Source organism: Petromyzon marinus, chromosome 9 (assembly GCF_048934315.1).
Source record: "Petromyzon marinus isolate PM22_M1 ecotype Great Lakes invasive population chromosome 9, UKy_Petmar_22M1.pri1.0, whole genome shotgun sequence".
NCBI lineage: Eukaryota > Metazoa > Chordata > Hyperoartia > Petromyzontiformes > Petromyzontidae > Petromyzon > Petromyzon marinus.
In genome coordinates this window covers 10127587-10143830 of record NC_133675.1, presented here as the reverse complement: position 1 = coordinate 10143830, position 16244 = coordinate 10127587, and the positions used below count along the sequence as shown (strand labels likewise).

General features: G+C 48.9%; 1 protein-coding gene across 2 annotated transcripts in view; it reads right to left on the bottom strand.

The window, feature by feature from the left end:
- Positions 1-10915: 10915 nt before the first annotated feature.
- Positions 10916-16244, bottom strand: part of NUP107 (nucleoporin 107) — a 28313-nt gene continuing 22984 nt past the window's right edge. For both annotated transcript variants that reach the window (XM_032950522.2, XM_076065894.1), the window contains exons 23-28: positions 15933-16035; positions 15205-15377; positions 13697-13822; positions 13448-13561; positions 12310-12480; positions 10916-11467 (exon numbers count right to left, since the gene is read on the bottom strand). In XM_032950522.2, the coding sequence (XP_032806413.2) occupies positions 11357-11467; positions 12310-12480; positions 13448-13561; positions 13697-13822; positions 15205-15377; positions 15933-16035 (798 nt within the window). In that variant the 3' untranslated portion in view covers positions 10916-11356. The remainder of the gene's footprint in view (positions 11468-12309; positions 12481-13447; positions 13562-13696; positions 13823-15204; positions 15378-15932; positions 16036-16244) is intronic.

Here is a 16244-nt window from a genome sequence, read left to right as displayed (position 1 = left end):
CAACAATCCACGAGTCACATTTTAATGTGCACGCGAGCGGTCGCTCTGGCTGATCGATAACGTGCAACGTGCAATATAATCTAAGCCATTAAGTGCATAACTTATGGATGCAATTATTAGGCCGTGACGTGACGTCACGCTCGTGCCTCCGTGTTAATGAAGTGGAAAGATCAATTAGGACAGAAATAAAAAAAACGTGGGTAAATAATCGGCAAACACGTGTTCGTCGTTTGACACGGGAGTCCCGTTGGCTCGAAAGCGATTAATTACACGTCGAGTCTGTGTGTGTGTGTGCTATGTGGGGAGCGGTGGTTGGAATGGTTAGCGCGCTGCGTTACGAACCCAGCTACCCGGGTTCGATTCCCGCTCACGGCCAATACCAGTGACGATAATCTGTGGCTGAGCCGACCTACGGGAGGCCCAGGACCTGTCCAGGTATTCGTCACTGGTGTTGGCCGTGAGCGGGAATCGAACTCGGGTCGCGCTAACTGCTGCCCGACCGCCTTCTCCCTCCCAAAAAACAAAGACAAAAATCCCCCGTATAGCCTTAATAGACTGTTGGGGCAAGTGCTGTTAGCGAGCATCACCTATGAAGGCCGGCACAGCACACGAGGAGGTGTGTGTGGCTAGCACCACGCCCGGCCGCCTTTGTCTCCCTCGTGGGAGACAAAACCACATATCCACAACACACACGACAGATACACACACACACACGACATATCCACAACACACACAACAGATACACACACATACACACGACAGATACACACACGACAGATACACACACGACATATCCACAACACACACGACAGATACACACACACACGACAGATACACACACACACGACAGAAACGCACACACACACACGACACACACACACACGACAGAAACGCACACACACACACGACAGATACACACACACACGACAGACACACACACACGACAGAAACGCACACACACACACGACAGATACACACACACACGAAAGATACACACACACACGACAGATACACACACACACGACAGATACACACGCGAAAGATACACACACACGACAGATAGACACACACACGACACACACACACACAGGAGACACACACACACAGGAGACACACGAGGGAACAAAGTGTCTCACATCTCGCCATCATATACTCTTCTCTAAAGACTTCTCTCGAGTGTTGTTGTAAGCCGCTATTAACACATCGCTAGAGGATCCCACTTTAGCAGCGGTGGACGGGGGGCCGGCAGATAGCATCTCGTGATAGCAACTCGAGGAGGAGCAGGCGACTGCCCTTGTTTGGTTGGGGATGTCCCCCGCTGTGCAGAGCGGGGTTCCACGCGTTTGTCTTCGTTTCCCCGCGACTTGTCGAGATGTGTCCCTCTCCCTCCACACCCCACCCCCCACCGAGGAGGAGACAGAGGCGAGACCAATTTAGAAAACAAATTAGATATCAGCGGCACTAATCTGGAATTGTTGTGGCAAACAGCGGTGATTAAAAATAATGATGATGCTAATAGCCTTTATTTACACAGGAAAGCCTCAACGAATCCCATTAGGAATCTCAAGATTTCTCTCTTTTTTTTTCAAGAGCATGTTGCTTGCATCGAGATGTTTGATTCGTTTTATTGAGCACGAGTCCAGAATTTGTTGTGGAAAAAAATAATAATAAGTATTATCTCAAACCTCGTTCAGTCTCGATTTTTTTTCCCAAGATGAACCTGCATTGGGATATTTGGCAGACCATGTGAATTGGGTTGCTGCCTCCTAGAGGCCTCACCGGCCGTAATTGCATGGCCTGGGCTGGCTGATACCCATAATATATGAGGTTTGTCAATCGATGACTCCACGGCTGATCGAATGTGTTAGCTACATCTTCACCAAACCCACTCGGCATTTGAAGTCGAAACGTCGGCGGTGCGAGTGCGCTTCGTCTCACGCGAGTGTTCGGGCCCTGCACGTGTCCTAAGGAGCATTCACGGCCACGCGGGCTCCGTTCGTCCTCACAGCAGCGGCTTTTTGGCTGCTGGCCATCGACCAAAGACGGCCGCCGCATCGCGCGCTTTCTGATGCGCTTCTGCGGCCGTCTGGAACGCTCTTCCTTCCGATATTAGGAAGCCACTGGAGCTACGCACTTTTAAATCATCTACGTTGAAACTCGTTGATTTAGAACTGCTTTTTTGTGTTTAGTGTTGTTTAACCTTCAACCCGCACCTCCGATTAGCACGGTTGTCTACGTACTCTGCGAAAAAAGTTCAACATACATACATACTAACGCTGCCTTCTAGCGCACTTCGCGTGCCCCTCCTGCCCAGTAATTCCACTCGTGAGTTGCCTGCGGACAGAGCGAACGTTAAACCGCTTTGTGCGACACGTGGTCCTAAACGCAGAACATATTTTAGCGCCGTTGTACAAAACATAAAGTCGTGGCCGCTGCCTTCGGTTGTGATTTAGAACCTGCAATGGATCGTGTGGACCCCCCGGCTCCCACCATCTCTCCGCCCCCCCCCCCCATCCTTTGCCCATCTCCTGGTGGAGCCGCTATAATTTATTGCCGCAGATTCACGGCTGTGGCTGGAGCAGGGGCCCTGGTGGTTCACGCGCTGCTACATCACCACAACTGTGCGATCTGAAGTTCGGCAAACTTCAGTGGCGTTTGATGTGTGAGTCGATCTTGCTCCCTCCGCCCCCTCCCCGACTTTCCCGTCTCCCGCTTCACCACCCCGCACCGACGAATGTGGTGAAGTACGGCAAAATAATGTACACGATTGACAAGGAATGCATTCATCCAGCAGTTGATTGACGATCAAATAAACAAAAAAATGCCCAAGATTGACAAGTAATGCATTCATCCAGCAGTGGATTGACAATCAAATAAAAAATAAGGTCCAAGATTGACAAGGAAGGCATTCATCCAGCAGTGGATTGACAATCAAATTTAGAAAAAAATCATGTGTAGTGGGGAGCGGTAGTGTAGCGGCTAGCGCGCTGTGGCGTAGTGGTTTAGTGCACTGCCCTAGAATCCCGGTGAATCGAGTTCGATCCCCGTTCACGGCCAACATTGAGTGCCTCGTGCCGTCTGTAAACATCAGCATTGGGGAGACAAAGACGGACGGGTGTGGCGCTGGACAACCCCCGTCTTGTGTGCCGATGCAGGCACAAAGACACGGGGTGTCTTTGTATTTGTGCCTGCATCGTGTGAGTGTGCCGCGCGCGGATCGGGATGAGGGTGCCGTGCTTCTGAGTCAGCCATTCCTGCAGCACGCGTCACACAGCCCAGCTGCTACCGTGGCAGACAGACGCGCCGGTGAATCAGCCAAGACAAGAGCGGGGCTTGTGTTCAGCATGTCTGTATATAGCTCACACCAAGGCGTCCTACCGAAACCCACAGCCAACCCACGTATGCACGTATGTATGTTGAACTTCCTTCGCACCGTACGTATACATCCGTGCGAATTGGCGGGTGCGGGAGAAGGACAACAAACTAAACACGAAAAGCCAGATTGAAAAGTTATTAGCTCCAGTGGCTTCCGAATATGGGAAGGCAGAGCGTTCCAGACGGCCGCAGAAGGGCCTCCGAAAGCGCGCGATGCAGTGACCGTCTACCCCTCGTCTCTCTCTCTCTCTCTCGCTCTCCTTGCCCCCGTGGCTCTTTCTCTTTTAGTGACGAGTTCCTTCCTCTCCTTTACTTGCCCGACACGACTCGGGGCGTTTTCGGAGACAAAACAGGAAGCAGTCAGGATGGTTACGAGCCGGCACCTTAAGCTCACGCTCAGCGCAGAATAAAGCGACTCTTAAACCTTCACCCAGGAGGGAAATAAATAAGTGCGTAACGACCACTTCCAAAGCGAAGGGTTAAGTGGTGGCGAATTGGTCAGTGCGCTGCACGCGCTCTGAACCCGATGACCTGAATTTGTTTCCCGGCCACGGCTAACATCATTGGTTCATGAAATTTGAACTGATCCGTGCTCCCCCCCCACCCTCACCAATCCCTTCATCAACTCACATTGACCAGCGTGGTGAAGTATGGTAAGGAAAAAGCCACACATGGTGGAGTGTGAAGGGGTCTCGATCCAACAAATGACTGACGGCTCTGTCCCGGTCAGCGAACCGGATAATAATTTCGCACCCGCCAGCCGTCACACTACATCTAGTATGCGAGGGGCCCCGGGGAAAAAAAAAACACGAAGTGGGAAATTAAGCCGTGATTATTCGATTGTTTTTTTTAAACATGTTTGCAGAATGCAAAGCGACACCTAACGCAATATTAGTGAGTGTGAGGCGTCAAAGGCTCGAGAGAAATGGACTATCGTGCGGGCGGTGTGGGGGCGTGTAGAATGTGAATTAGTCGTGACTGTTCGTACATACGGCAGCCCAAGTGCGTCTGTAGTTTTGTCTCTGTAGGCTTTGCCTCAAGCCTGAGAGTCAGGACATGGTGCAGATGTCACTCGCCACTGATGTTTATCCCTGACCAGGAGTCGAACCCAGCTCGCTGGGATTGTAGCGGAGTGTGCCGCCACTCTCCATATCCAGTGTCCTGTCCATAATGTTACGTAATGTTTAATCACTATTGGAAGCGAATAGTACGCAACGATGGCATATAACGTGTGTGTGTGTTATTAATGTAATGATGCATTGATTCATCGATTTGCATCAGTGGCGAGTGATATCTGAACCGGTCCGGTCAGCCCTCACCACTAACCAACATAGTGAAGTATGGTTCGGCATGAGGATGACTTCATCCAGCGGTGGAGCGAGCTGGATGGTAGCCGCAGTGGATTGTGAGAGATGGTTGTCGGCATGGGGATGCCATTATTGTGACATTCGTGTGCCCACGAAATCCTCTCTAAGTCTCAAGACTTTTTCGGACGAGGAGTGCTGTAAAGTTTCACGGTAGGGAGTGATTTTGTTTCCCAATTCAGTGATGTCATTTGCTCCATCTACCAGTGGATATAAACTGGATGATTCACTCGTCTCGTGTCAATCAGATCACTGAAGACTATTTGTGAGCGCAGGCCCGCGCACGATCAGTGATGATGATGACGATACTAATGACAGTTTACTTTGTTTAACCACGTGACACCACACGAGATCACTTCAGTTTAATTTGCGAGAGTGACCGTTGAATAAGACTGGGCATTATTGGTAATCAACAATGCCACATATATGCGCTGACGGATCACACATCAGGCTTTCTTATCGTAAAACGCAAAATTTAAAACACCATTCCGGACTGTGTGCGCGTGTATCCGTGTAATTGTAGGGGCATAGGTGATGCAATCCTCCCACGGAACCTGGGTCTGCCCCGTGGGCCTCCTATCAGCGAGCCTTCGACACACCACGTGGCCTGAAAGTGCACATAGCCTGGCACAAGCGCCGTGGTGATGTCACCGCCACTTAGTGACGAATGGCGGTTGCTGCTGCTGCTGTTGTTGTTGTTGGAGCGGTAGTGGAGTGGTTATGACAGTTTCATTCCCACTCACAGCCAACATCGGTGAAGAATATCTAAATCGGTTCTGTGCCTCTAATAGGCCGGTCTTCAAAGGTGCTCGCTAACAGCACTTTCCCCAACAGCCCGTTAACGGCTATACGGGGGATCTTTGTCTTTGTTGTGTAGGTGCGCGCGAGTGCTTCCCGTCAAAGGAGCCGTCCCGTAGCCGTCTCAATCCGTGGCTGGCACGCATTCCACACCGCGCAAAAACAATCCGCAGGCTGTACCTTATCTAGAGTTCATTTCACGCCTCCGAGACTCCGGGAGCCCTCTAGCTGCAAGGACTCACCGTGACACATCCCTCGGGGGAGGAGAAGGGGTCGGGGTCGGGGTGTGTCGGGAAGGTGGGGAGGGTGCAGTTAAATATGAAAGGGAAATTTAAAGTAAAATGTTATCTGCCGTTCGAGCCCGCGAGAATGTAAACCGGCGGGGGCAGAACCAGGAATTGTCCTTTGAAAGGTGGAGCGAGTTCACTTAGCTCCTTCCTAATTAAGTAAGCCTCGGCCGTGAGTGAGAGCTGTTGTATGTCGGCAAGCGACCGTTCCAGGGCGACGCGAGAAAGATTCTGGCCCCGAGGGCGGATGACGAAATCCATCCACGTTGAATTCGGAGGCAGTTCGTCGACTGGCACAGAGTGGTGCACTGCTCGCTGCAGTATTCCCAATGGAAATGTGTTGTCTCATTGGCATTACTGTGATCAAACCCCTCTCCCCACCCCGACCGACGATGATTTAACATTGTGGCAATCGTAGCGGCCTCTAGTGACTGGAGGTAATCGCGTGCACCCATTACATACAACACGTATGAATACGACACACGTTCCTACATGCGATTCGAAGCGTGCACTGTGCGAGCTTATAAACCCATACTAATCGATGCATTTTCAGCTTCGTTGCATTCGTAACACAGACACGCAGGGACATTTCACGGGAAGGATGCACTCGTCACGTGGTCAAAGAAGAGCAACTATTCGAGTATAGAGTTCTTAGTGATTGAACTTTTCTTTGGAGTTAGTGAGTTGCTGATGCACGACCTTCACATATCTTTTTTCGGAGGCAGTGCTTAAGCTCGATGGCCCATGGTTTGGTGTTCCTAGCCACAGGAGAGTGCCCATCATTCGGTTCGCTGGCGTTCACCATCGTGAGCCATGTTCCATTCACTGATAGATGGACTCCCCATGCCGCGGCCAACGCTATCCCGAAGAGTTCTACGATGCCACGATCCATCTCGGTCCTCCACATGAGCTTATCTCATCTCTCCGTCTCTGCTAATGCTGGGTGGGGGTCACGATATTAAAAGCCATTACGTTGAAAATTTAACGATGGCGACAGCCAAAGGTGAAAGCACACCCTAAACACACACAAAACAAAACACTTTTTTATTTTACCAGATAAGGCCCACTGAGCTATACAGCTCCTTTTCAGAAGTGATCTGGCCACAAATGATGGTTCAACGAAGTGGCTTATCAAGTGGAAATTTATAGCAGCTAAATATTCGAAACGCGTGTTTATAGATGTGGAGGGAATAAACCAGAGGATCCGGAGAAAAATCCACGGAGTGAACATACAAACTAAACATAAACAGACATCACGGTTTGGATCGAACCCAGGAATTCCTGTGTGCCAGGCGAGGTAGTTAACATCTCGCCAAACGTCAATGAAGATGGAGAAATTACACCAGCTCGCGTACCTGGATGATATATTGTTACATCGCACGACCGTTCAGAGATGGAGACGGCTTCGGTAGGCCTTTATCCAAGCAGTGAATTGATCACAGCAGCTGATGGCATTGAAAGTTGAAGTTTTGAATGGCTCATTTTTAAATATCGCACGGCTCACTCTCAACGTAAATTACTACGGCAAATACTTAGAACGTAAAATAGGCTTAGACGTGCGTTTTAAATATCAACTCCGGGCGATGACACTAAAGTGTCGACGCTTAAATTTGATTTCGCTAGGCAGGCTCCGATACCAATTTCCACACCGCTCTCTATATCCCCCCAACAATCCAAATTGAGTGTCCCTAATTTTACACGACATTCAGCAAAATAAGCTACTACCATTGGTGATGACATTTTCTCGAGCTGGAGAGAGGGCAGAGAAAGAAAAAAAGGACCCCCCCCCCCTCCTTTCCTTTGACGGTGAAAGTTATCCCAACTACAGCTTTAAGCGCTAATCCCGCGCTGTCAAATTACGTATGCTTTTCGGGGAGATTACCCAACGTACGCATGTTGCGCGAAAGGCAAAAACAAAATCCCAACTCCTTTCGTGTGCGCGCGCTCGCGCGTGCCTTGGATCCCCCCCCCCCCCCCCCTTTTAGATTCCAACCACTCAGGTGGTGCTCTCGCTGCTTACGGCTGCTCTCGCTGCTCTTTGCCGCTTGCTTGCCCGCGGTATCGCTTTTCGTCCCACGCCGTGTAAGCGACACTCGCTCGGGACTCGTCATTCGTCGGGACTTGTCCGCCCACCGTGGATCTCTGTCTCTCTCTCTCGCTCTCTCTCTCTCTCTCTCATTCCCCCCCCCCCACCCACCTTTCCTCCCTCCAGGCGCATTCCTGGCGTCGCCCGTCACGGCCACGGCCGCACAGGTGTGAGCTCTCATTCGTCCAAACACACATCCCGTCGCTGGGATCAAGAGATTGGCACTCTCACAACGCTCACTCGGGCGCACGCGCGCGCGCACACACACAAAGACAAAGATCCCCTGTGTAGACTTCACAGACTGCTGGGGGCAAGTGCTGTTAGCGAGCAACTATGAAGGCCGGCACGGCACACGAGGAGGTGAGTGGCCAGCACCACGCCCGGCCGCCTTCGTCTCCCCAGTGGCGATGCTTACACATCGCACCAGGTACTCATTTGAGGCCGAGTCGACTTAGGGGAGGCCCAGGACCGGTTCAAATAATCGTCACCGGTGTTGACGGTGAGCGGGAATCGAACTCGGGTCGCCAGGTTGGTAGCGCAGCGCGGCGCTAACCGCTACGCTACCGCTCCCCACTCACCTACACACACACACTCACCTACACACCCACTCACCTACAACCACAACAAATGCTCTCACACTCGCGCATCTGAAGCCGACCGGCCACATGGGCCAGGAGTGGAGCTCGCAGCAGGGCGAGGGCGATTCATTAAAAAGCACGTCCGCAGGGCACATGACAAAGTTGGTCATTTATCACTGTTTAACGTTTCACGTGGCTGTTCAATTGAACATGATTCCAGCGGGGTTTTTTTGAGTTTGTAACCGCTTACTTGATGGTAGGGTTACAATTTTTTTTGTAACTTAAGTTATGTTTTGAGTTGTAACAGTAAAAAAAAGTTGGCCCGGCGACTCAGCACGAGACTCAGTGGTGGACGCTAAACCAAAACTGTTTTATTTTCCCAGGTAAGGCTCACTGAGCTATAAAAGTTATTTTTCAGAAGCGACCTGGCCACAAATGACAGCTCAACAACGTGGCCTATCATGTGCAAATTTATAGCAGCCAAATACTCAATGCACGTTGATTCTAAACGCGGAGGGAAAAATTGAAGGACCCGAAGACAAATTTCATGTGACCACAGGGAGAGCATGCACACTTCAAATATACAGGCGTCAGCGTCGGGATTAAACCCACGACCTCCTGTATACCAGGCGAGGTAGTTAACATCTCGCCACTGTGGCGACCCAGTGGTGGAGCGAGTGGGCACGCATTCTGAAGGTTGCGAGTTCGAATCCTGTTTTGGGGGGGGGGGGGGGGGTGACCCCTCAGGCATTGCCACGAGTACCGCTTTGTGAGGAAGTTAACGATGCCTGTTCTATGGTGAGGACTCGCCGCCGTCATAGGAATGTGGAACTTGCACCACCTGGGCTCTGCAGGACTGTAAAAGGGGAGCTAATGAGCACTGCATCAATGCTCGTTTGAGCAATGTCACGTTGACTGTTTTGACTTTGAGTGAAGAGGTAACGTACAAAACGAGTCCTGAATTTGAATTATACTGCCACTTGCATCGGCCCACACTTTGCAGTAATTTAATCGCGATAAATAACAATGGAGCATAGGTTTTCTCCATTAAACATGAAGACAGTCATGTTTAAATTCTGTAATACAATCTCGTTTTTTTGTCCGTCTTTAATTCTAAAGCATTTAAGGATTGTTCATCTCACATATCGAATGGCATCGCTATTTGGGTGGAAGGCCAGATTTCACATTCCTCTCAAGAGCTGTCCATGAGAAACGTGTTATTTGGTTTTGTCGGTGTCATTTGATGCTAAGAGGCACCCTCCACCTGGTTAAGGTTGGCCTGTGAACGCTGTAAAGTAACAATCTGATTGCAGTGAGCACAATTGTAAAAGGTATGCATTCAACGAAAGAGTAATTTAAGCAAATTACAAGTGCAGTGATGAAATCATTCATTGACTTTAAGGTGGCATTTACGGTCTTAAAAGACCCTCAAGGAACTCACCCCTATTCTTGGTTCTTTCGGTAAAGTCACGAAGGGAAACAACAAAATAAAAATATATAAAACAATAAAATTCTCACGTTTTGACTGCAACACAAGCAATCATCATCAGGTGTGAAAACCACAAGAAAACGTCGTGATAATTTTATTGTTTTATATATTTTTATTATTTTGTTTCCCGTCTACGTGACTTTATCGAAAGAACCAAGAATGTGAATCTCTGCAGTCACCAAAGCTTTAAATCAAAATTGAACTCATCCCTGCCAACCAGTGCCGGATTAAGCTAGTGCGGGGCATGTCGCACGTTATAACACAGGTTACATCTAATGAAAAAAAAAACCACGTAAATATGAAAACAAATTTTTTTACTTGCATAGTAAAGTAATTGTACATTTTCATTAGCTATACAGCCAGATAATCCAAATCACTAACCTTAAACACCCTTTAATATATACCAAGTTTATGCGCAGCACATTGAGATATGGCCGCATTTAAACATCACATGCATCAAAATTGTATTGTAATAAATATTTTGTATTGATTATAATCAGCCGATTATTTTGAAATAGTGGAAGGCAGGATATCGGATCTCCAAAACGCTGGAAGCTCATAGCAATGGACGTAGGAATGCTGATGACCATGAGCAATGCCCACCTACCTCAGAATTGGATGTGAAAATTACTTGTGTTCACGATATGAAAATGCTATGCTTATTGCAAAGAAGAAATTAGCAGTAAAAGGAATCAATAATTCCGGTGGTTGATAGTTCCAGCTCTACTAAAGTGCCTGTGTCGAACACTGACTTTTGAGACTCACCGGCTGTAGACTTTCAAACATTGGGTTACAGCGTTTCTCCTACGTTGATGCTCGATTGAAATTTAAGTTAACCTTATTTCGAACTCCACTTTGTAATGCAAGTGCCGTATATCGTACTATTTGGCAAGTCCGCCAACTTAACCACAAGACAATGCATTAGACTTAACGCGATATTTGTAAAAAAAACTTTATTGATTTAAACATATTACAAAATAAGTGAGGGAGTTGTAACCATAACATAGCATAATCACTAGAATGTGTATGCATAACACTCCCGTATCGGTAGGTACGGGCTTCATAGGCAGTGGCTGGCCCAAGGACACGGCACAGTTCCCAAGGCATTGGGGGTGCACTCTTCCAACACTAATGATAAGTGATACAAACTGTCGCTTTTGCTGTTCTCCAATTAAATCCCCACGGCAGGTTACATCTATGAGAAAGATTAATCAAGCAACACACATCCTGGCACTTTCACAATTGCTCGAGTGAGACGGATCACCTGCATAGGAGGTGAGGGGGGGATATGAATTTAGAAAAAAATAAACCAGCTCAATATACAACGAACAATTGTATTTATTTATTGTTACCCAGAACCCCACAGTTGGCCAGCAGACTCAGAACGAGTGAATGTCGTAGCCCAAAGGGTCCAAATTCATGTCGAGGAGTTTCAGGCTCGACTCGCACACCTTCTGCAGGAAGGTCTGCATCTCCTCCTTGCTGAACACCTGTGTGTGGGTGAGGGGGGGGTGCAGTGGGAACACACATGTGCACGCACACACACACATGGTCAAGACAATAAAAAAATTAAAAAGGGAAAACGCTAGCCTCGAACCCATTTTGGGAGTCGGCTCTGCACGCAGCCTTCAGTGAATGGGCTTGTAAGTCCGTGACCTTGGCTCACTCTAAGCTGGGAAGTGTGGTGGTGCATGCAGTCTCGAGAGAGAGGCGCAGGGACAATGATCCCCTGTTTAGACGCCTGGGTTTCTGGGGCAGTTTCACTCTAGCTAGAAGCGGTACGTGCCAGTGGCACGTCTGTGCACTTACAACAGGCCTGTGTGTGCGCTTGCTCTTCCAACACTAGCTCATAACAAATGCGCTAAGCCAGGCTGTATTCAAAAGCAGTTGGTGTAACTAACTGGTCGCAAGCTTACGGAAGACAACAATCATAATGTTCCGCTAACCCGCATCAATGCAAAGTATAATTCTTTCTCAGGTTTATTATTTCTCTGGTTTAAAGGTAGAAGACTAGGATTAGGGTTATGACAACTACCTCCTGTTGAGTACTGGGGCACATGCGAACCGCATTATGCCACTGTGACGATTATTTGAACCAGTCCTGGGCCTCCCCTAGGGCGACTCAGCCTCAAAACGAGCACCTGGTGTAGCGTGTAAACGTCACCTCTCGGGAAATAAAAAAGCGGTCCCCCGGGCGTGTTGCTGACCACCCCCTACCCCTCGTGTGCCATAGTGCCAGCCTTCGCTAACGGCACTTGTCTCTACAGTCTGTGAAGGCTATACAGGGGGGGGGACAGGAACTTTTTCTTGGTAGGCAGTGGACGCCACGTGCCTCGTAGATGGCGTTGTGCTTGTCGGCGACCATGTCCGCAAGCCGCACGCACTCCTGGTAGAGGCCGGCACCGTGCAGCACCGAGTGCAGCAGGAAGCACATAGACGGCAGGCACAGGTGGCGCAGCTGGCGCATCTGCCGGGCCCGATCCTCGTCCTCGTCGCCACCCTCCTGCCCCGGCACGGGGTGAGCAGGCAAAAACGGGGGATGGGGCGTGCGGCCACAACAACAACAAATGCATGCGAGACACTGAGACATAACCTCCTGAGTAGAGCAGATCTCACTTGAAAGGGATCTCAGAAGTAATTTAATGAATGCGGCCTGCCGGGAAACAAGAGGCCAACACTGCACTACAGAAATTTTCAGCAGTATTTTCTTTGGTTCTGTTGGCAGAGTTCTGTCCGTATTTGCAATTCAAGTACAAATTGGCAGGATTTGCTCGAAGTCAATTACTTGGCAGTGACAATTTACGGTAATATATGCCCTCCAATTTCCCGAGAGTATCTTAGCTATTTCGGTGGAACAGTGACGCTGTGGTTAGAGAGCACCGCATCGACCAGAGTTAATGTTTCGACCACAGATAAGACTAGCGGTGATATCTTGCCTCAATTTAAATGTCTCCCTATGTTCACAGACAACAATTTTTTTCTAAAAGCAATCATAAAAAAAGGTGTCACGACTAAACCGCTGCAACGCAAGCAGTTGCAAACTTGAAAGCAATGTGCCCTTGCTGCTGTAGTTCATGTAACACTTCTCCCACAACAAAACACAGGCGTCCGTCCGCAGATGCAAGGACGCGTCCGATAAGCCATCAAACAGAGCAACGCTTATAGTTTCAGACCCTGGCGAGGCCTTGTCCGTTGGCAGCCAATCCAGAGCACCACCTCCCTCAGCGGTGGGAATTTAACGGTTGGGATTTAAGGAAACAAATTACGAGTGTTGGATTACCCACTCTGGCACTAGTGGAGACAAAACAAATGCGTGGGCAGGTACTGTTACGGCAAGAGCAGCTGTGCACCAACAATCATGAAGACCAAGGGATCGAAGGAGAAAATGACGAAGATATTTTTTTGGAAGCGGTACGAATCTTGTTTGATCAAAGGGGCCCGTTGTAACGCTCTCCAGACCCCAGACTCACCTCCCGTGAGTCCACCATCCAGCCGCCCTCCACGAACAGCAGCACATTGTGGATGTGGTCTTTGGCCTGGGCCGTCAGGAACCGCAGCTGGGACTCCCACGCTTTGAGGTCAAGCTGGTGTGGTGGGGGTGGGGGTCAACGAGCGTGGGGTCAAGGAGCGTGGGGTCACAGACAACGTACGCAGCGGACGTAGTCGCAATCGCGGCCGTCGCCGTTTATTTTCCGTTGCTCCCTCCGCGGCGTACGTACCTGGTACTGGTCGTCGCGTTGCTCGTGCGCCACCTTGTCGCAGAAGTTGTGTCGCGTGGACAGCGTCGGTTTGCTGGGCTCCTGCTTGTAGTGGCAGAACCAGGCGTTGAAGGAGTCGTGCGCTTGCTGGAAAAGGACGATGCACGGGAATCAGATTGGCGAGAGAGAGAGAGAGAGCGGGAGGATCCGCAATAGTTCAACTATGACCCCCGCCCCCCCCCACCCCACCTTATCTTGTTTCAACACTAAATGTTCCCTCCCGGTTTCGCTTTTAACACTTTCAAACGAAAGTGGAAAGAATGCACGCATTAGCTGTCCGCTCGTCCGTCCATAACAGGGTGGAGGAGAGTACTGTAATTCTCGTAAAGATGATCCGATATAAATGGACCTCTAAGTGTAAAGTCATGTTGCTGTTTGGGAATTACCCTATTAAAAAACTGATTGATCAAAGGGCTGCCAAAAAACTTGCAGACACAAACCAGGCCAAACATAACTACTTGCAAAAATGCTCAATAATTTTACACTGACAACTATCAGATGGCTTTGAAAGTGCTGCTTAATATACCCCAGAGGACAAACGCATATTGTGAAGCATACATAATCCGTGCGTATGCATGCATTTTCCAAACTTATTTTCAAGGGTTGGTAATGTTGCCGAGGTGAGGCTAGTCTGCCAGCATGCCCTCTCAAGTCCCCTAACAATAGCATCAAAGTGTGAGAGATTTAATAAAAAAAAATCAAGAAAACTCCAGTTTTCCAGTTGCTACAGATTGTATCTGGGTAGATGGTATGCAAGGAGTTAGCTCCATAGTTTATCAGTGTGCGAGGATAATACAATAGATTGGGAAGGATAAGTAGTTTTCCCATCGTAAAAAGCCACCCTTTAGGCAATCATGTGATACTGAATAATGGGATTGTAATGATTTATTTCTTAAGTTCAAACCTTGTACTCGTGATCAAATCACGTGGGTTAAGATATTCTATTACTTTCCGATTCATAAATGTTGCGCGCAATTGGTTAATGTAAACCTAGCATCCACTTTCGATTTTATCTGCATAAAATAACAAAAATGGATTCTTAAAATCGAATCGTGACAACTCATTGAATCGCAGGGGGTTAACTATTACCACATTACTAAAATCCATTCCATAGTTGTAGAGTACAACAAAATCCACTGTTGTACTGTACTATTCTCCCCTGTCTACGCTGTCAGCCTTCACCATGCTGCACTGACCAGGAAGGTGAAGTATGGTCAAACAACCCCTACAACACACACGGTGTGGGCAGGCCCTAATCCAGCAGTGGCTTGACAAACAGGACGTATGTAACATTCTGTACATCATGGGTTTGCGACACCTTCTGCTGCCATTAGAAGTCACCGCATTTGCGGCAATGTTTAAAAGTAAACACTCAACCAAAAAAACGAATCGTGGCAGTTAATCGAATAGTGAGGTCGCGTGAATTTGTTGTAAGTGCAACTGCGTGGGGCAGACGTGATGACCATTACCAAGTAGAAGCGTATAGAGAGGTGCTCTCTGATGGTGTTCTTAGCGCTGATCTCCATGCTGCGACCGCCGCCTCCCTCCATGGCCGGCTCCTCGTGCAGCCGATAAATCACATCGATGGAGTCCACCGGGATTATCTCCAGCGCCGCATTGGCCGCCTCATGCTTCTTGGTCGCTGGGGGAAAGTAAATGTTTCCGTTGACCCCATTTCCACATCAGAGCCGAGCCAACGCTGGGCCCTCGCACGGTACGGGATGTTTTTCCACTGGTGATTTTCAAAGCTGAGTTGGAACCGAATCGTGACACAGCCTCACGAGAAAATACACCGCAGGGACACAGCGTTATCTACATGTGCGACTCGACTCATTCATTTCACGTGACATTGGCAGCACGGCATGGCTGCTGCAGTGGAAAAACAACTTGACTTCTTCTCAGCTATGCTGGGCTTACTCTGTACATCCCCGGCATAGCTCGGTTGTGCAGCGTAAACAGATACTTATTTCTACGTCACGCTTTGATTTACGTTAGTTATTTTTTTTGTTACTTTAAAAAGTTTTAATGCATAAAAAATTTAAACAATATGCATTATGGGTTTGCTTAATTTTGTATTTACCATAAAATTGATAACCGTGAACCCTGTTTGACAGTTAAGTTGGACAAGCAGTGCATGAATGGCATCTGTTCTCATCTGTAAGGCTTGGAGTTGCGAGGTTGACCCGCGGACTCGTACCCAGGAACGTCCGGATGATGGCATTGCTCTGCCGGAGTGCCTCAATGCGCTGACTCGGGTCGAACACCAACCACTCGATGGCATCGATTTTCTTCTTGTCCTCCTGCGGGTGAGCATATGGACACACGCGAAGCCGAGTCGGACGCAGTGCCACCGAGTGCTGCACAGCATAACCTGTGAGATCCCATCCAAAAATCCATTATATAGCTGTTACTATCCGGCAATACACGTGGTGTGTGTGTGTGTGCTTAGGAACTGCTGCAGATGAAACAAGCTGCATATTAGCACACACTTTGGGGGCAAGGCAACGTG